The sequence below is a fragment of the Dendrobates tinctorius genome, unplaced genomic scaffold, assembly GCF_039654945.1.
Source record: "Dendrobates tinctorius isolate UK_male_01 unplaced genomic scaffold, ASM3965494v1 ptg000060l, whole genome shotgun sequence".
NCBI classification, from domain to species: domain Eukaryota; kingdom Metazoa; phylum Chordata; class Amphibia; order Anura; family Dendrobatidae; genus Dendrobates; species Dendrobates tinctorius.
In genome coordinates, this window is record NW_027361728.1 from 43,595,309 (window position 1) to 43,621,557 (window position 26,249).

General features: G+C 43.5%; 1 protein-coding gene across 1 annotated transcript; it reads right to left on the reverse strand.

Annotated features, from left to right (window-relative positions):
- Positions 1-772: 772 nt before the first annotated feature.
- On the reverse strand, positions 773-26,249 carry LOC141092601 (uncharacterized). Its single transcript, XM_073578929.1, has 7 exons — positions 26,039-26,249; positions 23,361-23,511; positions 16,409-16,502; positions 16,125-16,243; positions 7,208-7,350; positions 4,900-5,097; positions 773-1,024 (listed from the first exon to the last, which is right to left on the reverse strand). The coding sequence occupies exons 1-7, from the start codon at positions 26,047-26,049 to the stop codon at positions 910-912; spliced, it is 831 nt and encodes a 276-aa protein (XP_073435030.1). The 5' UTR covers positions 26,050-26,249; the 3' UTR covers positions 773-909.

Genomic DNA, 26,249 nt, shown 5'->3' on the forward strand with positions numbered 1-26,249 from the left:
TTTTTTGAGCATGCCGAAGACACTCGGTTAGCACACGCCTTATCTGAGCACGTTTGCTCGTCACTACAGATGACCTTTCCAGCCCCTCCACTCTTCAACACCCCTCATCACACCCTCTTACTGTTGTTGCAACCGTTGAAATCCCTATCCCATTGAAAACTGCACAAAGGTCACATCGTCATCACATCTGGCATTAGTCATCATATCTGGCGGTGATACGAAGATTCGTCGAGGATTGAACAGGTGATGGCGGATCGGAAGGACAGGTAAGGGAGCAGTGAAATGAGATTAAGTATTCTAAGAAGAGACCTCAGAGCACAATAAGGAACATTCATTCCACAGAAAATAACTTTTCTGCAAATCGAATTTCCTGTGAAAATCCTCTTGAACAAGTAGGATTTTGCCAGGTCTGCTTATCTCTAATATTCCCATGTTGTGGATTATGTCCAGATTTACACGAAGACTCAACATCTGATTAAGGTTTTTTTGCCACATGCAATGCAGAAGAAAATCTGGAATACTGACAGTTCCTTGGATATTACACTTACCACCAATAACTACATTCCTTATTCCCAAGGAATCCTCATTTCAGAGCTGTGGATCAAATCTGAGGCAGAATTCAAAGTTTCAGATGTTTCTAAAAATCCACAGATTTGTTTATTGCAAATTCTGATTGTGTGAACTTGGCATTATAGATCGTTATTTTTTTGGTTTTCAGAAAATTTGGGGGGATCTGTTTACGGGAAGTGAGACATGACAAAACACAGATACATACAGTAAATTTTACATTTTTATTTATCATTATCAAAAATACAAAGTGCTCAGCACCTTGTGAAAATAGGTTGTATGATACCAGTCAATTCGCTTTGCTTAAATATTTCAGATTTCAGGCACCGGTGCAGCAAATAGTTACAAAATTGTGCACTTGAATGTTAAAAAATGTCTTTCTTCTGCCACTGACCAATCCTCTGGAAGTTTTGGAATTCCATCTAACGTTTTCAAATTTGGCAAAAGGGAGAACACTCTGAAATATTAAAAATAAAAATATGTGATAATGAAAGATGAATAACACAAATCACAAGTCTAATACCTGTCCAAATAAGTTAATATTTATTTGCATTTTATCAGGTTATTGATGTTGCTTTTGGTGCTGATGCAGATATATCGGATAGTTTTTATATCTTGATAGAGCAGACATTTCTGAATGTAGCGACACCAAATATGTGAATTTATTTTTTAATTGTTATATTTTCAATGTGGCAAAAGGGGGTTGATTTGAACTTTTGTGTTTTGTTTTTACTTTTTTCATATTTTTAAAAACTTTTTTTTTCACAATTTTTATTGACTTCAACAGTCCCCTTAGGAGACTTGAAGCTGTGATTCTCTGAAGCACTGCTAAGTATAGCAAAAAACACGATCTCCTATGAAAGCCAGCCAAGAGCTGGCTACGAATGTTGGAGCGCGCCTCAAAGACAGGGATACGGCCTCTGACTTAAGTATTCGTCAAAGGTAATGTAGGGGTTAAAAATTAACTTATACAAAAACAAACTCAGCTGCAAGAAGAATGTTGCCATCATTTAACAAACTGACAGAGCTGACAAACAAGGGTTTATTTACATTTCAGAGTCACTTGGTGCTTTTTTTACTGTCTTTTTTCATAAACATAATGCAAAATATCATGGTTTTTCAGCAAGTTTGGAGAAAAAGTATTAAAAACTGTAAAATGACCAAATTGTGTCAATAAAGCTTAAATGGGTTGTCCAGTCTTGGCATACAAGTCTAAAGTCACTCTATGTGACTGCCGAATTGTGAATCCTCACATCGTGCACAATCTTTGCAGTGAGGATTCCCCGGTGATGATGCTGGGAGCAGGTGCTCATGTGAATGTAAGTATGCAATTTGCATATTTTCAGCCACATTCCAACTAGACCATGTCTGGCCTCGCTCAATACACTTGCACTGAGTGAGATCGCACCCATCTAGTCAGCTCATGACAGCATGTATGCAAATTACATACTTGCTTTCACACAACTGGCATTGGCAAAATAGACTCCTGACAGCTTGCACTGGGCGCGATGTGATGATTCACAAGTTTGTGTCATGCCTATGTAGCAACTAATTAGGGAAAATAGGCTATAGATTAAAAACCACAACTGAGCCCTGCCAGCCCTAACCACAGACTAGAAGATGGCAACTCGAACCTAAACTGCCCAAACAGCCATCAAGTTGCTTCACATTCCTCCTAAAGAACTGGAGGGCAGAGCAGAGTGTGAATTATCTACAAGAGGAGAAGTGTGCTGAAGAAAGGAAAGATTAAAGAGTGAGTAAAGTAAATACCAAAATACCAAACTAAGAATAAGCCAAGTACTGTTAAAAAATATACTGGCTATTTCCTAATGATAAACAGAAGATAGGTGCAAAATATACCAAAGAAATAGCAAAGCAAAAACTCTTATCTTTAATCTAACAGACTGGTTGCAAAAATCAATGGAATATCAGAACATCCCAATGAATCTATCACCAGCAGGAAATGCCAGCTGAGGGACAGAATATAAAGCTGCACCCAAAAGGTGAGACAAAGGAAAAGACCTTTGTTAAGCTAGACAGACTGTAGCCAGAACAGCAGAACCCAAACACCCAGAGAAAAGGAGTGTCTCCTGTGGCTTGGCAGAAAGAGAAACCGACAATGGAAAAGCTCAAGGGATCGAATCCAGGAGCATGACAGTCTGCAGTCACAAAGATAGAAAAAAACACGGCACTCAATAAATGAGAGTGAGGTGCACAAGTCAGGTATCCAACCAACTATCAAATGTAGTATAAAAAAAACTTGGCACTCAAAAAGAAAAGCGATTTGACAGTTCCTTTATTGTAAAAAGCATCCAGTTCAACACACTTCTTGAACATTTTCGGTCATACAATTGACCTTCATCAGAAAAAGAATTTCACAGTTGATTTAATGGAATTGCGAATCCTGAGATAGGGTTTCAAGTGAGCTTAATGAAACTCCACAGGTTCCGTGGGCGGTAGTAGAGAGTCCGTGTGAGAGATTCGTGGTCGGCTGGACTAAATGGTGCATAGACACCACAAACAGTAGGTGATAGCCGGATGGAGTAGGTGCCAAAATAGATACCTGAAAGGAGCTGAAAATATTGGAATACTATACTGTGTCCGGGGGTGTATGCTGCTGGTATAGGAGATGCACAGCGTCTCCTATACCAGTAGCATACACGCCCGGGCACAGGTCAAGCGCTATACCTCTGGTGCTCTTCTTACCAGTGCATCCTCTCTCCCTGTGACATAATTGCCTTCCTGGGCAGGATATACTCTCTCCTCATTATCACAGTACCACTACTTTATTGCGAACATATGCCTGCTACGCATGATACAGGATTTATTTCCTGAATAAATCTCAGCTCAAAATTGTGGACACAAGCACCAATTATTGGCAATACCAGGATACTTTGGGGTACAAATGCCAGATTCAAGTATCTCCTGTTCATATGGTTCTCATCTTCATTACTCGCTGCCCTACAGACGTCTGACTCCTCCACAATAGTATTCCAATATTTTCAGGATTTGCAATTTCATTAAATCAACTGTGAAATTATTTTTCATAGAAGGTCAATTGTATGACCGAAAACATTCAAGAAGTGTGTTGAACTGGACGGGATGCTTTTTACAATAAAGGAACTGTCAAATCGCTTTGCTTTTTTTTTTATTACTGCAGTCACAAAGAGTCGCACCACCCTTTTAAAAGGTACTCCAGTTCTAACAAATTATCACAGCTAAGCAACATCTACTAGATTGGTAGGTCTCCATCCATTGGTGCTTCCACAAATCGCATGAACAAAAACTTGTATGTATTCTTACATTTGAAAAGAGTGGCGTTACTACATATACACTAAAGCTACAATTAAAGTTTATGGGATTGACAGATAACCATGGCTGTATTAACAGTCTTATAAAGAATAAATAGAGCAGCAGTGGGGAGGTCTCTGTTGAAGGACCCCCACCAATCCAGCATCTACCATGTGAATAGGTGATAACTTGTTACACCAGATATCCTCATTTAATGTCATATGGGGGCTGCGCTGAGCATCTTTCCTTTTTAAATGCAGCATTGTAAGTATAAACATTGAAATTATTTGACCAACAGCAGATAATGGAAGGGATAAAGGAGTTCTCAGCTTTGAACCCGCTGCAAGCTTCTTTGGAGTAGGAGTCTCCAGTATAAAACAGTTCAATTTAATGGGGTATTTTAGTGCAGAAAGTTGACACTGAAAGTAAGTAAATAAAGATACTACTATTCTGTGTTTAAATGATTTAAAAAACAGATTTTAAAATACCAAAATACGGATATCAGGGTTAATAAAGGAGGGTCCTCTGTTCAGTATCCTGGTGTAATAACCAGAGTGTGTAGACTGTTGACAGCCCACTAAATTTAGTGCAACCTCTGCAGAATTGACCTAGAATGGCTTCCCCCAAAGATTACACAATATCGTTGGAGTTTCTAAAACTTGACCTCCACTAATCATTAGTAGATGCTTCTAACAAAGAGTTGCACCCCTTTAAAACTGTTGAGTGATTGGCTGCAGTGGTCACATACTCATCCATTCAGAGCAGAAAGTCTGGAGCCAGGCGTGAGACCCAGGCAGAATCGGAACAGAACAGGTGGGGTATCAAGAAGATGAGTATTATTTAGGGGAGGTTTGTGAATCCAGTTTATATTGGTCTGTAACACACTTTAATTAGTAATCGTTATCATTTGTCATCTAAATATTGTAAATACTGAATATAGTCTCCGAGTATAAAAGCACAAAGTAATGAAAAATGCCACAAAATTAGTTCTTTACAAGTAAGCATACTAGAGTCCCTAACATCATAATGGCTGTCACTTACCGTAGTCTGTAGTCTTCCAAAAACTCACATGGATTTGACTTCAGGACAAGTGACTCTAGTGGAGAATGCTTCAGGTCTGCAAGCCCACTCAAAGACTCAATGTTATTCTCTGCAAGTGATAAGTGCTGGATTGCAGGAAGCTTTGGCAGCTGCTTAAAGGACCTAAAGTGATTTTTGCTTAAATTTAACTCTTTGCACCTGCAACAACCAAATCACTGTTATTTTCAACAGCAATAACAAATGTGGGGCAGTAAGTCTCAAGAATTAGAAATTCATTTACTGAAACCTAAAATGCTAACAGGAGTCATGTAACCCCTTGAAGGTCACACCATTTGTGGCTTTTAAGGGTTTGTACCAAGTTAATAGGTTAGTCTCTATTAAACAAGAGATAATTTAATAATCACTGGAGGTCTGACCCCAATCATCCTTTAGAAGGGTATAAACCATGTCAATTCTTTCAGCGTTTTTACACCTATTCAAAAGAATGGGGGGGAGGAAACAAGCAAAAATTTATCAAAAACAAGAGGATTCTGCACACTGTTTTTCCTGCCAACACTCTGGTTTTTGCTGGTGAAAATCTTCGAATACTCAATGTGTGCACAAAACCTACAGGTATTGATTAGATCCTATGCAAACTCCTGGCTGTGCTCTTGTGGCGCCCCCAGGAGTGTGGTCGCCACAGTGGCATTACCTTCCTCCTAGGGAGTGTGATGTCATGCTTGGAAGCAATAAAGGATCTCTCTGGCAGTTAATCACAACACACAACACAACTCCCACTCCGGGCCAGCAGAGGGAGCTCTGAACCCAAAACTGGGGGAAGAGCTGCTCTCTGAGGGCCAGGAAGGGGAAATTAGGAAGTCGTGTGAGGAGGGCAACGTGTGTGGACGTGAGGAGAAGAGCTGGGAGATTGAGCAGAGAGTTCAGGCTCATTCCCAGCTATAGCGCATGATCTGGAGCCCGTTCTCCAAGGTTGTATGGATACTGATGTTCCTGCAACAGAAATCGGAGGAATAGGAAGCTGTAAATGCTCTATTCCCACATAAGACTCGGAGGCACAACAGCGACGTGTAAGCCAGAAGAAGAAGGCTACAGCTGTCTGCCATACGAGGGAGTTATAAAGAGAATAAGCAAGAGGAACCTAAAACTAAGCGCTAGGAAGGAGACTACACAACCCATCTGCCTAGAGAGATTCCTAAGTTGCTTCCAGGCTAGCCAGCTCCTGTGCCATCTGTAATCTGGACCCTGGACTGCAGTTTCCAAGCTAAGTAAAGGTAAAGAAACTGCACCCTGTTGTGTCCTTGCCTTCTTCCAGCAAACTCTCCAGCACTGCTACATCTCTGTGCCAAACACTACACCCTGTTCCTCAACACCCATCCTCTTCATCTACTCTGCCCTGGGTCTACAGCCCTGCCTGTGGAGGGCTACACCATCATTGCTGCACCCCACCATCTGTCCCAGAGGATCTGTCTGCAGCATCGGCTTAACATCTTCATTGCCGAACACCACAGGTGGCGTCACAAATCATTCACTCATAAACTTTATTCCATCACTTCATCCCTTTTACATGGGTGCCCAGGGCCACGGACCAGGTCACTGCTGCTGTGACATTCCCCTCTGAGATACCGGCCCGGTACTGAGTACCCCACTGCCCTGGCAGGTGACCAACTCTGCTATTATAATGTGGTCCTCAAAAGATTATGACCCCCTACTGAATACTGTCATGGCTGTAGAGACTGCTCGAACAGTGGTACAGACGCAAGATGACTGTCTATAACAATGCACCTTAAGGCTAACCATATACATGAGATGCTCTTGGCGAGCAGCCATTTCAGCCAACAATCCCATAAACAAGAGGTCTCAATCAGTTGACTGCTCGTGCTCTCTATTAGAAAGCTGCCAGCTGACATGTCAGTCAGCATCTTATCTCAGGGAGAGCAATGTGATCAACAGTCTTAAATTGGACAGGCACGATTAACATCTCTCACAACCATCAAGTTGTTCGGTACCCCCAAACTCATTAGACCATTGGATGGGCCCATCGATATCTGAGGCTCCAACTGAGTAATAGTTTAATATGTACAGGTGGCCTTAGTTTCAACTGAAGGCCTGAGAGATACAAACAGTTTTAGCCTGTTTTCCTTTTTTGTGGCTACATACACAATTACTGTAAATGGAAAAAAAAAGGAACATTAAAAAAATCAAAACCATAATACTCAAAGTCCTACCCATGAACATTCATCAGTCTTTACTCTTACATCAAGCTTTTTCTGGTTGTTTAATAGCCACTTATCATGCATGAGTAGCCCACCTTGGCAATCGAATGGCACTCAAGTCTTTTAATGAGTTGTCGACCAACCAAAGCCTTTCAATTCTTATCAGACGTCGAAGAATACGGTGAAAGTTGTTTTCTTGGTAAGGATCCCCAAGATCTTGATAAGACAGATTTATATTCTGCAAATGAACAAGTACAAGTCAATCACAGGGTTTGATTCCCATCATATGACCTTCCTCACCCCATTCTTGATTTTCAATATTCGGTTTTACCCATTTTTCATGTTTTGCAATTTGCTTTCCTTCTGAGGAATTTATAGACCCGCCATAAATAAAATGTAGGGCAAAAAACGATTCCCAGTGAAATTGAAATTTTATTATATTATGAAAAACAGCAATATGTAATTTTCCCGGGAATATATTATTTCTAGGAGATTTTCTGAGATTTATCATACTCCCTAACAAGATGCTAAAAGTTCCACTTCAGCTGCTCTCAGAGAAAATTGGATTTCTTTCTAACAATCACGGCTTACGTTACAAGTCATTTGCACATAGTCAGTCATGGTTTACAGTTTGTTATGTATGAATTCATTGTAAGGAGACAACGCTGAAGCTGGAGTCTTCTCGGCTCCCTGGGGCTGTCTACAACACCTTGTAGTGCAAAGCTTTGCAACCTCTGTATGCACCAGTGAAGGCAACCCGCCACTGAGGCATGTCATACTGGCGTTATTGTCTCTAATGGTTTCCAGCTTTCCGACTCCAGACAGCTCTTTGTTTTACATATATATTTCAAGGAGTGTTACACGGTGTTCAGACCAGCAAAGGCCGATTTATGTCTCCGTGGAGTGCTAAAACATGATAAAATATCACTTGAAATGCATTGTGAGCTTGGTTAACAGACTGAAAACTTGCAAAGACCGACTGCCCTGAAAAAGTGCTGCAGTTCGTGTGCATCAAGTGACACCATTCTTTCCTCCTTGCAAAGTTTTCCCTTGTAGCTTCTCTAACTGTCATCACTATGCAGTGACAGGTTCTACTCGATACATTATGAAAAAGCCTAAATACGGGAGCCCTACTTATCCGTGCAAAACAATGCAATGTATTGACCATTTAATGACACATTCCATTTTAGTTTTTTCCTGTTCTTTCAAGAGCCATAACATTTTTAAAAAAATGTTCCCATCAATGTAGAGATATGGGGCTTTTTTTTATGCAACAAGTTGTACCGTAATTTTTAATGACACAATTCATTTCATCAGATAATTTACAGAAAATAGAAAAAAAAAATCAAATTTAGGTGAAATGTGAAAATGCCATTTGCTTTTTTTGTTTTGTTTGTCGGCTTGCTTTGAGGTTTGTCGAGACTTGGGCAATAGCAGAGATTTAGCACTGGACCTATAAATAAAAGCACATTTTTTTTTTCAAAGTAAACTGCTCTGGGGACAGAACTTTTTGGAAACAAGAAAATACAGACACATGTATTTGAAGAATATAGCTATAGATCCTGCTCAATGTGTCAAGTTCTACATAGATTATTCACAGAGTCCAGGCAAGGTGGTGAAAAAGGTAGATATTTCATCCAAAGCACCTACATAAACGTTGACTGAAAAGCAGCAATCACTGACTTTAAAAGTTTAAAGCACCACTCTAGCAGATTTTTTTAGGGCAGCGCTGAGGTGGTGATTCTAATTCAAGGTGCCTCCATCCAGTCTGATATTTTCCAGCTGTCGTCTTTATCTTCTGGAACCACCGATCTTGTCAGTCTTCAGCAGTTTGTGACATGCCGGCTGCCCTAGCATTTGCTGGAACGAGCCGGGGTTCACAATTCAATGCAAGTCTATAAGTGCCTTGTTCTTGTTCTGTAGACTTGCATTGAGAGCTTGTGAAATAGCTTCTGACTTCCCACCAGAAGATGGCATCTCGCGTCCAGTGCGGCGCTGAGAGGAGAAGAAGACGGTGGCAGGAGGGAATAAGACAGGGACCTTAGTTTAGTAGCACCACTCCAGTGCTAAAAAAGCCCGATGGAATAGGGCTTTAATATTATACAGTACATGAATAAAAGAAGTCTTACATGGTCACTGTCTGCTTAACAAATTTTCCATAAATGAACAGTACATGTGGGTATAAGAAAATTTGAAATATATTTTATCAGAGGAATATGCTTCTTTCTCCACTTGTGACCCTCTTCTTCCCCCACTGCCTCCTGAACATACCATCCACTCTGAATAAACAGCTCAAACCTGTCTTGGTCAAAGTAAGATGGACTGCCAGTCCAGTGAGGTGTCAGGTTACAATGCCTATTATACTCTAAGAAGAGGACAAGAGGAGCAATGTGACGGCCAGGAAGGTTACGTCCGAGAGTGGACCCTCTGGATCGCGGCACTAGAGCTCCCGGGGGTGAGCACGCCATGTGGTGCCGACCCCTATACAGGGGCCGTTAGGGGCAGACCCTCGGAAGATAGATGCCGCGACTGCTAAAACCAAGAGGGGCGGCTCAAAGGACTGAGTGAGGGGTACAGGACTGAGAATGGAGTACAGAACGGAGAAGGCAGTACAGAACTGAGTGCAGGACGGAGACACAGAGTACAGGACTGGGCACTGAGAGCGGAGTACAGGACGGAGAAATGGAGTACAGGACTGGGCACTGGGAGCGGAGTACAGGACGGAGACACGGAGTACAGGACTGGGCACTGAGAGCGGAGTACAGGACGGAGACACGAAGTACAGGACAGGGCACTGAGAGCGGAGTACATGACGGAGACACGAAGTACAGGACTGGGCACTGGGAGCGGAGTACAGGATGAAGACACGGAGTACAGGACTGGACACTGAGAGCAGAGTACAGGACGGAGACAAGGAGTACAGGACTGGACACTGAGAGGGGAGTACAGGATGAAGAGAGAGTGAGAAGGGGAAACCCCTAAACACTAGGCCAGGATACCGCACGGAAAGACACACGATAATCTGGTGCCTCCATCATGCTGGAGACGCCTGATATACCCCATGCTGCTGGCTGATTGGAGCACTCAGGCTTCTGGGCGGGTGCTGCAGGGCTAAGAGACCTGCAGAGCGCGCGCCCGCGGCCTAAGGCGCCCGCATGAGACAGGCATGCGCCGGAATGACGAGAATGAGGAGGAGCCGGGCACCATGCGGCGTGGCAAGCGCCGGTGAGTACAGGCGGCGGGCCCCGCCGCTGCAGGGACGCCGGCGGCTACCACCGCTGACGTGACAGTACACCCCCCTTTACGTCTCCCTCTCCTGAGGTTGGACAAAAACCTCCTTAAAAGAAGAGGAGCAGTAACATTCTCCTTAGGTTCCCAGGACCTCTCCTCGGGACCAAAACCCTTCCAATCAATGAGGAAGAGGGTACGCCCCCAAACTTTTTTCATGGCAAGAATTTCTTTTACCTCAAAGATGTTATCGGTCCCTACTGGCTGAGGAGAAGGAGGTGGGACAGGGCGATACCGATTCAGAGCAACAGGTTTAAGGAGCGAGACATGGAAGGCGTTAGGGACCCGAAGCGAAGCCGGCAGTCTTAATTTATAAGCCACGTTGTTAATGTGTCCCAGAACCGCGAACGGGCCGATGTACCGAGGACCCAGTTTGTAAGAAGGTATCTTCAAGCGGATATGCTTAGCTGACAGCCAGACTTTGTCGCCAGGTTGGTATGGCGGAAGATCCCTGCGTCTTTTGTCTGCATGTCTCTTAATCTGGATACTGGATCTTTCAAGTGCCTCTCTGGTCTCCTTCCAGACTTGAGAAAATTCGGTAGCGAGGGCATCTGCTGCGGGAACACCAGAAGGCGTAGAGAGAGGTAGTGGAACACCAGGGTTCTGGCCGGAAACCGCGAAGAACGGCGTTTTAGTGGTGGACTCATTAGGATGGTTGTTGTGGGCGAACTCTGCCTACGGCAGAAGGGACACCCAGTTGTCTTGATGGGCGTTAGAGAAGTGACACAGGTTGGCTGCTAATACCTGATTGATCCGTTCCACTTGCCCATTGGAATGAGGATGATAAGCAGAGGAGAAGTCAAGAGATATACCCATGAGCTTGCTGAGTGCCCTCCAAAAACGGGAGGTGAACTGGACCCCTTGATCGGAGACAATTCGTTGAGGGAGTCCGTGAAGCCTAAAGATCTGGTGTATGAAGACCTTGGCCAGCTCAGATGCCGCAGATGGGCCATTTTGGAGAAGCGATCAACCACTACTAAGATGGTAGTACACCCGGAAGAGCGTGGTAGATCAGTAATGAAATCCATTCCATTCTGTCGCCAAGGGACCTCAGGAGGAGGCAGAGGGTGGAGTAGACCGGTCGGCAGACTTCTTGGTACTTTGTTCAGAGCACAAGTCGTGCAGGAGGCTACAAAATCTGTCACGTCTTTGCAAAGGGAAGGCCACCAATAGTAGCGTGAAAGAAGGCTGAAGGTCTTCTTGACCCCGACGTGACCCACAATCTTGGAGGAATGCCCCCAGTCTAGGACTTCCGACCTCTTATTCTGTGGGAAGAAGGTCTTGCCTGGCAGAATGGGGGAGAGCGTCACGGGCGCCATGGTGATAACTTTGGCTGGCTCAATGATGTGAGAAGAAACCTCCTCAGCCTCAGGTGAATGTAGGGACCTGGATAGGGCATCTGCCTTAATGTTTCTGTCGCCAGGTCGAAAATGAAGTTTGAAGTCAAACCGGAAGAAATATAGCGACCACCTGGCTTGCCTGGAATTGTGCCTTTGCGCAGACTGAAGATACACCAAATTCTTGTGGTCCGTGAAGATTATGAATGGATGGACCGCCCCCTCCAGAAGATACCGCCACTCCTCCAAAGCCATCTTAATGGCTAGTAATTCCCGGTCTCCAATTTAGTAGTTGAATTCTGCGGGAGAGAATGATTTAGAGAAATACCCACAAGGCACCACTTGACCAGAAGTTGTCCGCTGAGAAAGGACCGCTCCCGCACCAGTAGAGGAGGCATCCACCTCTAGGATGAATGGCCTATTGACTAACGGCCGGTGTAAAATCGGAGCTGTGGCAAAGGACCGTTTCAAGGCAAGAAAGGCCTCTTCAGCCTCTTGAGTCCAGACATTTGGTTTGGTCCCTTTCCGGGTCAAAGCAGAGATGGGCTTGGTCGCTGAGGAGAAGAAGGGAATGAACTGTCTGTAATAGCTCGCGAAACCCAGGAACCGTTGGATGGCTTTTACTCCAACTGGACGTGACCATTTGAGCACAGCAGACAATTTTTCGGGGTCCATCTTCACTCCGGAGTCCGTGATGATATACCCCAGGAAGGGCAATGAGATTTGCTCGAACAGACATTTTTCTAATTTAGCGTTGAGTCTGTTCTCCCGTAGACGTTGCAGAACCAGCCGGACACACCTTCTGTGAGTGGATAAGTCAGGTGAAAAGATGAGTATGTCATCTAGATATACGACGACACATGTGTAGAGTAGGTCTCGAAAGATCTCATTAACGATCTCCTGAAAAACTGCCGGGGCATTACAGAGACCAAAAGGCATAACCAAATCCTCGTAATGGCCGTCTCGAGTATTGAAGGCCGTCTTCCATTCATCCCCGGCACAGATTCGGATCAAGTTATAGGCTCCCCGCAGATCCAATTTGGTAAAGATCCGGGCCCCTCTCAAGCAGTCAAAGAGTTCTGGGATCAGCGGAAGGGGATACCTATTTTTGACTGTGATACTGTTCAGGCCTCGGTAATCAATACATGGCCGAAGGGATCCATCTTTCTTCCGGACGAAAAAGAACCCTGCTCCTGCAGGGGAGGATGACTTCCGAATAAAACCCTGAGCCAAGTTTTCCTGGATTTATTTGGACATGGCCATGGTCTCTGCCGGAGACAGAGGATAAGTTCTTCCCCTGGGAGGATTCGCTCCTGGAATCAGCTCAATTGGGCAATCGTGGGAACGATGCAGCGGCAGTGTCTCAGCCTCCTTCTTGCTGAAGACGTCAGCATACAAGTGGTAAGCCACAGGAAGCCCAGGAAGATCGGTGGGAGCTTGCTGCGGACTTGGGCTAGATACCGACAACAGACAATGTTCATGACAGAAGTGTTCCCAGTGGAGGATCTCCCCGGAACACCAGTCTAGAACGGGTTCATGAAGACGAAGCCAAGGTAAGCCGAGGAGCACGGCGTGGGACAAACTGGGCAAAACATAAAAGGCGATTTTTTTCTCGGTGAAGAGCTCCAACTTGTATCTCCACCTCGACAGTGACCATGGTGATTGGTTCAGGTAGTGGTCTGCCATCCACGGAGGCGATGGCGCGTGGATTCTCTAGCGTAACAACTGGAATCCGAAACTGGTCCACTTCTTTGAGCCAGATGAAGTTACCAGCCGCACCCGAGTCCACATACGCCTCCACAGATCTGCGCTCTCGACCTAAAACAATTAAAGCCGAAATGGTAAGGGGCAGAGAGGAATCGGTGTCACCTAGGAAGGCCTCTCTTACCTGGCCTAGGCGGAGGCATTTCCCGGCCGCACTGGGCAAGTACGCACAAAATGGTTGGCCCCACCACAATAAAGGCATAGGCCCTGCGTCCTTCTCTCCCTGCGTTCTTGCTTGGACAACTTTACTCGGTCCACTTGCATGGGCTCGGGAGTGGAATTACTAGAAGAGGCCGGGGAGCGGGGAATGGGAGCTTGGTATAACCTAAAAGATCTCTTCTCCCTAACTGACTCCCGGGTGCATTCCTGAAACCGTAAATCTATACGGGTAGCTAGGGAAATAAGATCTTCCAGAGTGGTATGAGTGTCTCGGCCGGCAAGCTCATCTTTTATTTTACCGGAGGTCCCCTACAAAAGGCCCCAACCAAAGCCTCATTATTCCACCCCAGTTCAGAGGACAGTGTCCGGAAGCGGATGGCATACTGTCCTACGGTGAGAGAACCTTGGCGAAGATTGAAAAGGGCCTCAGTGGTTGAGGCCACACGGCCAGGCTCACCACATACCCTGCGAAAAGTATCTAGGAAGTTTTGAATGCTTGATACCACTGGGTCATCCCTCTCCCACAGAGGATTTACCCACGCCAAGGCCTCCCCCACAATGAGACACAATGAAAGCTACCTTAGCTCGATCAGAGGGGTATTGCTGAGGCAGGAGCTCATAGTGCAACCGGCACTGGTTTAAAAAACCCCGACACAACTTGGGGTCGCCACTAAACCTGGGAGGTTTCCCCAGGCGTGGTGGCAGATGGGAAAGTGGGTCCCGAGGTAGAGCTGAAGCGGCAGCAGAGGCCTGTAGGGACTGGAGTCGGTCATCCACAGACGCCATGTAGCTCAGAATTTGGGACTGGGCGTCACGCTGCTACACGAGCTCTTGCTGGAGTCCCGCTAGCAACGGAGTGTTCCCTGGATCAGCAGATAGTAATGCGGAAAGGCGGGTGTCCATGGATTTCATAAAGGACATTATTCTGGTTTGATTCTCACGCAAAAAGAGCAATTCTTTCTGGGTGGCCGCCGAGGCGCTAGCAGGGTCCATGGCCTGATTATACTGTGACGGCCAGGAAGGTTACGTCCGAGAGTGGACCCTCTGGATCGCGGCACTGGAGCTCCCGGGGGTGAGCGCACCAGGTGGTGCCGACCCCTATACAGGGGCCGACCCTCGGAAGACAGATGCCGCGACTGCTAGAACCAAGAGGGGCGGCTCAAAGGACTGAGTGAGTGGTACAGGACTGAGAATGGAGTACAGAATGGAGAAGGCAGTACGGAACGGAGTGCAGGACGGAGACATGGAGTGCAGGACTGGGCACTGAGAGCGGAGTACAGGACGGAGAAATGGAGTACAGGACTGGGCACTGGGAGCGGAGTACAGGACGGAGACATGGAGTACAGGACTGGGCACTGAGAGCGGAGTACAGGACGGAGACACGGAGTACAGGACTGGACACTGAGAGCGGAGTACAGGATGAAGAGAGAGTGAGAAGGGGAAACCCCTAAACGCTAGGCCAGGATACCGCACGGAAAGACACACGATAATCAGGCGTCTCCACCATGCTGGAGACGCCTGATATACCCCAAAATGCTGGCTGATTGGAGCGCTCAGGCTTCTGGGCGGGCGCTGCAGGGTTAAGAGACCTGCAGAGCACGCGCCCGCGGCCTAAGGTGCCCGCATGAGACAGGCACGCGCCGGAATGACGAGAACGAGGAGGAGTCGGGCACCGTGCGGCGTGGCGAGCGCTGGTGAGTACAGGCGGCGGCGGGCCCCGCCGCTGCAGGGACGGCGGTGGCTACTACCGCCGACGTGACAAGCAATAAGCAATCAGCAGAGTGTAAGGAAGACAAACACAGGCACATCCAACTGCAGCTTTTAAAAACTGTCTCACAACACTTCAGTGCAGGATTCACAGCCATACAGCTATGTGTACAATTTTTATAACACATATATATATACATATATTTAATATATACACTTTTTTATGCTTTTCTGATGGGGGCCATGCATACAAGTATAGAGATGAGGGTGCCATGCATACTAGGATAGTAGTGAGGGTGCCATGCATACCAAGATAGGGATGAAATGGCCATGCATACAAGGATAGGGATGAGGAGGCCCTGCATACCAAGATAGGGATGAGGGGACAATGCGTACCCGACTTATACTCGAGTCAATAAGTTTTCCCAGTTTTTCGTGGCAAAATTAGGTGCCCCGGCTTATACTTGGGTCGGCTTATACTCGAGTATATGCGGTATACTTTAAAAGTATAGAACAGTGGGCTGATATAATTACTGTTGTTAGTGGCTGTCTAATCATTGTTTATAGCTTTAATTTTTCGCTTTAAATTCACAATTGAATTATGAGGATATCTAATAACTGTTATAAAGCAAGCATTTATGACTTGGGCTGCCAAAGACTACAATCGTGGCAGAAGATACATTATACTATGCCTATAATACCGTAGATTATAGTAGATTTCACCTGCAGGAAATAAGAGTTGAGTACTTAGTCTCACCAGACAATTCTCCCAGTTTTCTTGCAGTCGCTGTCTCCATATCTCTTTATCGTTCGTTTGTGTCCTTTCTTGGAATAGATGAGCCTCTCCTCTTATTACAAGTTCATCCTCCGTCGGCCCTTTGTTCATATAAAATGTATGCATACGTTAAAGAATAAACAGCTACCTGGTATTCATCGGCTAATAATAATAACGGAAGCGATCCATGGTTCAGGTTGAGTGGATAAACATTTTTGTAAGACTTTAGCTAATGCTTTTTGCAGATAAGAGGCTTCTTACGTTACCTTCTCTCACTCTAGGACAACGAATTTGAGTCCCCTGTACATCATGTTCTTTCAGCTTGTGCCAAGTTAGATATTTGAACGCGTCACATGGAAGCTTTAAATACGGAGAAGAAAGAGCTAATTATGTTTTGAAGTGTTTTCATGTGCATTCACAGAACACTTGAAAATGATTAAACCTCGGAAAGCAACACCTTGAAATCACCAAAGTCGCACAAGGACAATTGAGATTAAATATGCAAGTAAAAGTTACCTCTGTTTTGATTAAAAGAAGAACTAAATGACGGCATTCAGCACGTGTACCCTTATAGCATCCGGCATGAAAGTCAATATAATCAACCTTCATTACTTACATGAGGTTGGAGAATCCTAGAATAATTCTGACCAAGCTCTTTATAGTCTGTGGCATCACAGCACCGTTCCAGAAAACACACTGATCACATAGGCTCAGTACACATCTTGACTACCCTCTATTGAGGGGCACTGTGGGTATTATAAAACATAATAAATAACTAAAAGCTTAGACGAAACACAAGGCCATATCAGAAAAGGGCTCAGGCCAGCTAAAAAAGAAAAAGAAAGAATCTTAACCATCGTGATCTACAGCAGAATGGGACTGGGAAGCACAAACAGCGGGGTCTGGATTAGACCTGGAACATCAGCCTTGGGGGATCACTGAGGTTGGGCACCTTTTTCTTTTATTATTTGTAATCAGTCATGGCTCATTTAAATATAATTTTGATCATCTAGCTCAAACATTGGATAAACCCCTTTAATAACAACTTATTGTCTATTTCCTATTACTTATAGATTGTGAGCCTACCCATAGGCAATGACTTTTGTGAACACTATTTTATTGGTCTTTACACCGGGGGGTTTTATATAAATAATAACATATGTTCTGTAAAACACTATGGAAACTAATGGCTCTATATAGGTACAGGAATAACAGCACTAATAATTTGATTTTATCGGATAGCGCTCAGACAAATGTTATACTATGGGGCAGTGAAGAGCTGATTTTTTTTTCTCATGCTGATTCAACATGAGCAAAATAATCATAGAATGTTGCGAGTACATCCAAGATTCAGATCACACTCACCCATACAAGTCGATAGGTGCCTCTGAAGCATCGGACTGCACTCGGATGTCGTCAAACAATGGAGAAGATGGAGCAATTAAGTTCTCCATCTTCTCAACAGTTGCGATCCGATTTTTTCATGCTTAGAGAATCGGATCACAGTAAGCTGACATTCTGACCAAACTCCGTCAGAGTTTAATCAGAGTGTCATTAACATAATCGACTTGATTCTCTTGAGTGAGAGAATGTACACTCGTGTGACCCCGGCCTTAGACAAATAATTGCTGCCTATTAAATTCAAAGGGTTTCCTGCAATAGTTCTAACATAGAATTTATATTATGTGGCTTATATAAGACCGGCATATTCACACAGTGTTGCAGTAGGATCCTCATTCCAATTTATTTACACAACAGGTACACATGGAGCAATTTCCCAAGCAGCAAATAACTCATCAATACGTATTAAAATGTGAGGAAAAAAAAAAAACAGTACAATGGGGAAAACACTGATTGGCCACATTCACATGTTCAGTATTTGGTGAGTTTTTTACATCAGTATTTGAAGGCCAAAACCAGGAGTGGGTGATAAATACAGAAGTGGTGACGTGTTTCTATTATGCCTTTCTTCTGATTGTTCCAATCCTGGTTTTGGCTTAAGCCCCCATCACAAGTCACAAGTTTAGTGACGCAACAGTGATCTCAACAGCGAGATCGCTGTGTGTGACACTGACCAGCGACGGGCCCCCCTGCCGGTTATTGCTGATCGTCCTGGAATGGCCAAGACATTTTTTGATCGCTGCTCTCCCACTGGCCGGCACGCATCACTGCGTGTGGCAGGCGGGAGACCAGCGATCAGCGAGCTGGCGCTGTTAACTAAGGTACACATCGGGTTTCTAAGCGGCGCGCAGCACTTAGAAACCCGATGTGTGCCTTAGTTACCACCATGCTGATGCAGGTAGCTGCTAACCAAGGTACACATCGGGTTTCTAAGTGTCGCGCGCCGCTTAGAAACCCGATGTGTACCTTGGTTACCAGCTCCCTGCACCAGCGCGCTGGTAACTAAGGTACACTGCGGGTATCTAAGCGACGTGCGATGCTTGTTACCCGCTTGTCGCTGGTGCTGATCGCTGGTGAAGCTGCCTGTTTGGCAGCTCACCAGCGATCATGTAGCGACACACCAGCGATCCTGACAAGGTCATATCGTTGTTGGGATCTCTGGTGCATCGCTATGTGTGACGGGGCCCTTACAAATACTTTTGTAAAGTACTGACTAAATACTGATAGTGTGAATGTGGCCTTGAAGGGAAAATTTACAAGTTTTATGTAGATGTCAAATTAATACCTATAGTAAAGCCGGCCATACACATTAGATGGCTCGAAGATGAAAGATGCTTTGGCCAATCGTACAGCTGAAAGCTATCTTGGCCGTTTCTTCCATACACAGGAGCGATCTCTCGCCTTTGCCATCCTGTGCAAGAAAGCTGCCGACAGAGATCTCAGCAGGTGGATAATCTTCGAGAGAACAAAGTGATTGGCAGTCTGACATCTCCACCGATGATCAGTAGGAAGGACCCCTCATACCCTTTGAGTGTCAGCTGCCATTAGTCCATTGGGTATGTGGGCCTTAAAACATCCATTCTTACAAGGCCAATCATTACGCCAGCATAAAACAGTGTAGATAGAAATAAACATACACACACAAAAATATGGTTAGTATATCACAAGATATTGTGCTGTAATAGGTGAAATGTAGCTGCACTAAGAAAAACAGAAGACTTATGTAACGTGAAAGCTCACAAATAGTGACTCAGTCTATTCATTGGCACGTGCACTAAAATTCCGACGCCATGCTTTTCTATTATATTTTTACTATCAACAATTGTCTGTTTTCTTCAAATTTAATGACAAATGCTTTTTTAATATTTAGTCAACAGTAACCTGGGATAGTCTGTTTACTACTTAATTTCTGGTATTCTGTGAGGAATGATGGGGAAACACGTAACGCGATGCGGCACATGTAAGGTGAACACTTGCCTTCATAACAATGGTATAAAGTAATGCTGCCTGCTTGACTTATGTTCAAGGAACTAGTGTAAGATTTGCCCTGTGTGCCGCAAATAAGTCATTTTTAGAGTAAGACACAACAGAAAGCAGAACGAGCAGTTGCTTACACATGAATGCCTATGTACGATATGTACAATATCGGTGCCCAAATAACTGCACATGCTGCATTTCAAAAAGGAAAAAAAAATGCATCTGGACATTGAAGGATTACATTAATGCATTGCTTCTTCAATTCTTTTTTTTAATTGTAATGCTTTTTATACCCATTTTAATTAAATTGTATAAGCACACCTGCTACTTCATTCATTCATTCATTCATTGTCATTCAAGTCTCTTCTCTAACGGTAAAAGCAGGGTTGCAAAAGGACCAAAATAGCCAGAAAACAGCATCCCGCCGACAGTGTCCAGTCTGAATTCTTTTTGAGGTCTACATCCTCACCAGACAGAAAGACAGCAAGAAAGACAGATCGTAAATGAGAAATTGTCAGCATGAAAATACAATCATTCTGCAGCCACCATGTTACAGAGCTGGGAAAGCTGATTGATACAAAAAATCTGTTCCTTTACTTAGAAGGTCTTAAATAAGGTAAATACAGGTAAATACAAGCTTAGATGAACAACACACATGAAAAATTATACCGCATTATCTTTTCTTTTTCAGCCAGTCTGAGCTACAGGTTGATGTCCTGTTACATGACACACTCTCGGAGAAGAGCTTTTGGATGGATGTCTTTACTTTTGATACTTAGAGCTAAACATCTCCACTCTGATTTTGCCTGTCCAAATGACATTGTTTCGGAAGTCTCGTATTTTTTTCAGATGCAATTTTTGCAAACTTTATCCACGCTGCCATGTTGTTTTTATAAAGAAGAGGCTTTATCCTGGCAACCCTTCCAGACAAGCCATAATTGTTTGGTCTTTTTGTAATTGTACTGTCTCAAAATTAAATATTTAAAATGCTAACTGAGGCCTTTATAGTCTGAGCAGTAGCTCTTTGGCTATGTGAATTGAGATGAATTTGCAGAGTTGTCCACTGTCTTGAAAGCTTTCCACTTTCCAATCTTTATCACTGTATAATGATAGACTGCGATTTGGAAATAGCCTTATAATCTCACCATCAACTGATGGACAGCAACAATTGATTCTCATTGCTGATGTCTTATCTCCTTGACACTGTATTAACATATATTTGAATGCTCCAGACCAGCAAACTGTCAAAACTTCTGCTTTTACATAGATGGTCACTCTTCATTTGACTAGCATCACCTGCCTGCCACTTATCCTCCTACTGCCTATAGAAGCAGTAAGGCTGTACTCAATTTTTAACACACTGCTTCTTCTGCAGTGTGGCCTAGTTTTTGGTAAATAAATAATTTTCATAGGGAAATTTGTCATATGTTGCTTCATCTAACACTGTATTTACCTAATTTTAAAACCTTGTAAGGACCAGATTTTTTTTATCATGTAATATGAGTCAAGAAGGGTGCACTTAGTTTTCTCCAATTAAGCTTTCTTTATTGAAAGGGTATATTAACAACCCAATGTTGTCAATAGCAATATGTTAACATCTTAAACTTCAATTATATATTTTTCTCTTTTTTGAAACATAACTTTTTACAGTCACCTTTGAATTCCACCTCCATAGCCCAAAAAATCATCCTGAGATTATCGGATTGGAGCAACCATCTGATATTGTATGGTCTTTTCAACCAATGATAACATTGCTAAATGTAGACAAGAATGGCCACACAATACCGCTCATTGCAAAGGCCAAGTGTCAGGATATACAGTCATGGCCAAAAGTATTGACACCCCTGCAATTCTGTCAGATAATATTCAGTTTCTTCCTGAAAATGATTGCAAACACAAATTCTTTGGTATTATTATCTTCATTTAATTTGTCTTAAATGAAAAAACACAAAAGAGAATGAAGCAAAAAGCAAAACATTGATCATTTCACACAAAACTCCAAAAATGGGCCGGACAAATGTATTGGCACCCTCAGCCTAATACTTGGTTGCACAACCTTTATCCAAAATAACTGTGACCAACCGCTTCCGGTAATCATCAATGAGTTTCTTACAATGCTCTGCTGGAATTTTAGACCATTCTTCTTTGGCAAACTACTCCAGGTCCCTGATATTTGAAGGGTGCCTTCTCCAAACTGCCATTTTTAGATCTCTCCACAGGTGTTCTATGGGATTCAGGTCTGGACTCATTGCTGGCCACCTTAGAAGTCTCCAGTGCTTTCTCTCAAACCATTTTCTAGTGCTTTTTGAAGTGTGTTTTGGGTTATTGTCCTGCTGGAAGACCCATGACCTCTGAGGTAGACCCAGCTTTCTCACACTGGGCCCTACATTATGCTGCAAAATTTGTTGGTAGTCTTCTGACTTCATAATGCCATGCACACGGTCAAGCAGTCCAGTGCCAGAGGCAGCAAAGCAACCCCAAAACATCAGGGAACCTCCTCCATGTTTGACTGTAGGGACCGTGTACTTTTCTTTGAATGCCTCTTTTTTCTCCTGTAAACTCTATGTTTATGCTTTTGCCCTAAAAGCTCTACTTTTGTCTCATCTGACCAAAGAACATTCTTCCAAAATGTTTTAGGCTTTTTCAGGTAAGTTTTGGCAAACTACAGCCTGGCTTTTTTATGTCTCGGGTTAAGAAGTGGAGTCTTCCTGGGTCTCCTACCATACAGTCCCGTTTCATTCAGATGCCGACGGATAGTACGGGTTGACACCGTTGTACCCTCGGACTGCAGGGCAGCTTGAACTTGTTTGGATGTTAGTGGAGGTTCTTTATCCAACATCCGCACAATCTTGCGTTGAAATCTCTTGGCAATTTTTCTTTTCTGGCCACATCTAGGGAGGTTAGCCACAGTGCCATGGGCTTTAAACTTCTTGATGACACTGCGCACGGTAGACACAGGAACATTCAGGTCTTTGGAGATGGACTTGTAGCCTTGAGATTGCTCATGCTTCCTCACAATTTGGTTTCTCAAGTCCTCAGACAGTTCTTTGGTCTTCTTTCTTTTCTCCATGCTCAATGTGGTACACACAAGGACACAGGACAGAGGTTGAGTCAACTTTAATCCATGTCAACTGGCTGCAAGTGTGATTTAGTTATTGCCAACACCTGTTAGGTGCCACAGGTAAGTAACAGGTGCTGTTAATTACACAAATTAAAGAAGCATCACATGATTTTTCGCACAGTGCCAATACTTTTGTCCACCCTCTTTTTTATGTTTGGTGTGGAATTATATCCAATTTGGCTTTAGGACATTTCTTTTTGTGTTTTTTCATTTAAGACAAATTAAATGAAGATAAAAATACCAAAGAATTTGTGTTTGCAATCATTTTCAGGAAGAAACTGAGTATTATCTGACAGAATTGCAGGGGTGTCAATACTTTTGGCCATGACTGTATGGCTCTAAATATAAATCAGATAAATTTATTCAACCTCTTTTACAGTAGAAAGATGAATGTATGTGCTGCCATAGGTTCCTGCCGAAAGTCATTTTTCTAACGTTATAGACGACTTTGATACAACCCTTATAAATTCTGTGATCATTTTATAGTATAGATTCCTAGGACATGGTGACATTGGAACAATATCCTGTATAAGTTCCATAAGTTAACAGACCTAGGAGAGATGTTTTGTGTTAACATGAAGTAGCGCTTGCGCAAGTAGCGCTTGCGCTCAGCTGGAGAGAAGAAAACTGTAAAGCCACAAGATATTTACTTGTATTCAGGTCTTCGGTCGCCCATGTCATTATAAGTATACTACATATGGAAATGAGAAAATTCTCACCGGGGAAGAAATGCCGGAATCACAGCTCTGCCGCAACGCTCGTCTGTTACTTGACAAGACTGGTAAAGACGTGTTGGTTTCGCTTAGATCCGAGCAGTGCGATGAATAGGATTTAGAGAAGCTGTTGCTGCTTGTGTTCACACCTGAGGAGCTGAAGAGATAATATTATAAGCGGAGCATGGAAATCACAAGCTATGCTTCATTTCAGCACGATATTCCGAGTCAACGTGCTTGTCCCTCAAACAGATGTCGGCCTTCTGCGAATGCACAATATTTCATTTCACAAATCACATCATCAGAAAAGTTTCTTCTTGGAATAAGTAATGGGAGAAATAGGAAGCTGAAGCGGTCTTTTCTATGCCACATCATTGATTTCTGAGGCCTGTAATACAAATGTGGCAGAGATTACTCCTGCATGACTAGATAAAACATTGACAAAGGCTGCTGGGCCTCAATACAAAATTGAACGTCTCCTCCCTTTCCCCAAATTATGTGCAATGTGTATACTGGGGTCTCCTTATGTGCATGGCATGGGACTTTTTGGGCTTCTCGGGCTCCAGCATAGTCTGATGACTACCTCCAAATTCTATAACCTCAAATTTTACAAGTGACAAATGTGATAGACTTTAGGTCTTCTTAAATACCAATAGGAATACCTGCATATTCTACTTTGCCGAGTGTGCATGTGCATGGGTAAAGCCATAAGACCTGTCCCCAGAAAGAAAATTCATGTGACAGCTATTGAAGGTGTATGTGAAAGGGATAAACTTCCAAACTGCATATTTGAGCATGAGATCTATCCGTTGTAAATCTAAGGACACCTTTTTATGCTCTATCTGTTGCTGCAATCCTGAATAATTAGCTTTTAATTTATATGCACAGTAGGTGTTATGTCCCCTGGGAATGACAGAGAACTTATTGAGCGACTGCATCCAGAGCTTGTTTCCCTGCTCAGCACAAACCTAATTGACAGCTCACCATCTGTGTGACATCAGGTAACAGGCAGGGGAATCAGACAGTAAGCTTTAAATCAAACTAAAGAGGTGGTGTTGGATGGGGAAACAACCTGGGGAGACAGAGAAATGATAAATGCTTAGTCATGTCCAGAGCACTTATTAAATTCGAGCACATATGAATTAAAATACAGATTACTCAAGAATGCAGCAACAGATAGAAAATATAAAGGTGTCAGTGGATTCACATTTTAAATCCCTGAATGCCAATGTTTGCAGTTTATATGGGGTGAGGGGGCAGAGTGCTGCTGCATTCATTTGTTTGTTTTTTGTGCTGTCATAGCCACTTTCACCTGTTCACACTTGCTTTATTGTGTTAGCAGGTACTGGTCAGTTTTTGGGGGGTGTCTTTTTGCAATATTTAAGTAGCAATGTCTGGCTAAGGAGAAGTTGAAAATGTTGCCCTTTAATATAATTGCTGAAAGGAATTCCAGAAAATATCTTCCCTGTGATCAGCAGTTTATTTATTTTAAAGGGGTTATATTTTTTAAAGCAGCTCAGCACACTAAAAAAATAATAATAGTGAACAGTCAACGGCCAATGAACACCCATTCTTCTCCTATAGGTCTTCTGATTTTGTGAGAATGGTCATGTGACCATGTTATCCCTGCTTGGATTGGCTGCAGCCGTCACATGTCTGTACAACCAGGACAGGAACCAGAACCACTATCCAAAAAGTGGAATTGGGATAAACCCTGTTACACTGTGCAGCTCCCAGGTCTCCTTGCTCTGGTCATACCCTGCAAACCACATATCAGTCATGCTTGACGATTTCAGATACTTTCTTCCTTCTAGTGACTTTCGTTGGTAGTATAAAGTGATAAATACGTGACTGTCTTCACTACAGCAATACAATCGTTTCTGCCCGTACTGCACCATGCATTTTTCATAAGCGCTCTCTTTTAAAGTGAAGGGCCACTAACCTATGCAAATAATGCGATCTGTGAGATTATGATGCAATGTAAACCTTTGACAGATACAATTTCATTCACTCCTTGCAACTCTACATTTTATAGTCGGATGTCAGAAAATATGAAGCATGCCTGGGCTATAATCTGCAATATTGCTCTCATTCGCGGTGTGATGCAGGCTTTACAACAAGTGATAGCGATTGCATTCGGGGATCACCAAATTACAAGGCAACGTATGGCTCGGGTGTGCAGTTGGTGTAAAATGAAAGGTAATGCAGGTTTTATTACACGCACATAGTGTTACATTATTTCAACGCTGTTCTCAATGAGATGTAATGGAATTGCATAGCTCAAAGTGATAACATTGTATTTTTACATTCCGGGGAGCAATTAGCCGTTATTAGGGATAATGCTGCTCTGATGCAAAATAGATTTAGCTGTAAAATAAAAACTTCATTCCAAGGACTTCTAAATGGCGCTGGAATTGAAGAAATGATTCCAATCTATTTCCAAAGGCACTTAAATCTGCTCATAGAAAAACTCTCCTAAATAAGCCGCCATCTAAAGTTTAAGGTTAATTTAATTGGATCGAACATTCAATTAAAGAGACAATTTTTGACGTTCATTTCAGCTACCGTCAGCTGTTCAGGTCTCTGAATAAGACACTTAATCCCGTAACAGTAGATTGTCTTTCATTTGCTTTCCCAAGTGATAGTAGAGAAATAAGACAGAAGTTCTCCTCCTGCTTTCTTACCTTTCTGACATGTCTCCTTCCTTCACTGTGTATCTCTCATCTGCAGAACTTCTTTGTTCTTTGTGCTCACCATAGCGGACCCGCTGCGGCCGGCATTGTGCGGTCACTGTGGGATGTTCAGGAAGACTCCATGGATCTAGTTTCCCCAGGGACAATATCTGTTACTTGGTAACACGTCGTCATTTCCGCTGTCCAGAGATCCATGTGTCTC

What these genes read in the sequence shown, in the direction of transcription:
- LOC141092601 (XM_073578929.1), bottom strand. An exon ending in ATTCCGGCATTTCTTCCCCG is followed by an intron (nt 16,503 to 23,360) that starts GTGAGAATTTTC and finishes CCGTATTTAAAG; the next exon opens with CTTCCATGTGACGCGTTCAA. An exon ending in AGTGCCATTCGATTGCCAAG is followed by an intron (nt 5,098 to 7,207) that starts GTGGGCTACTCA and finishes TGGTTGTTGCAG; the next exon opens with GTGCAAAGAGTTAAATTTAA.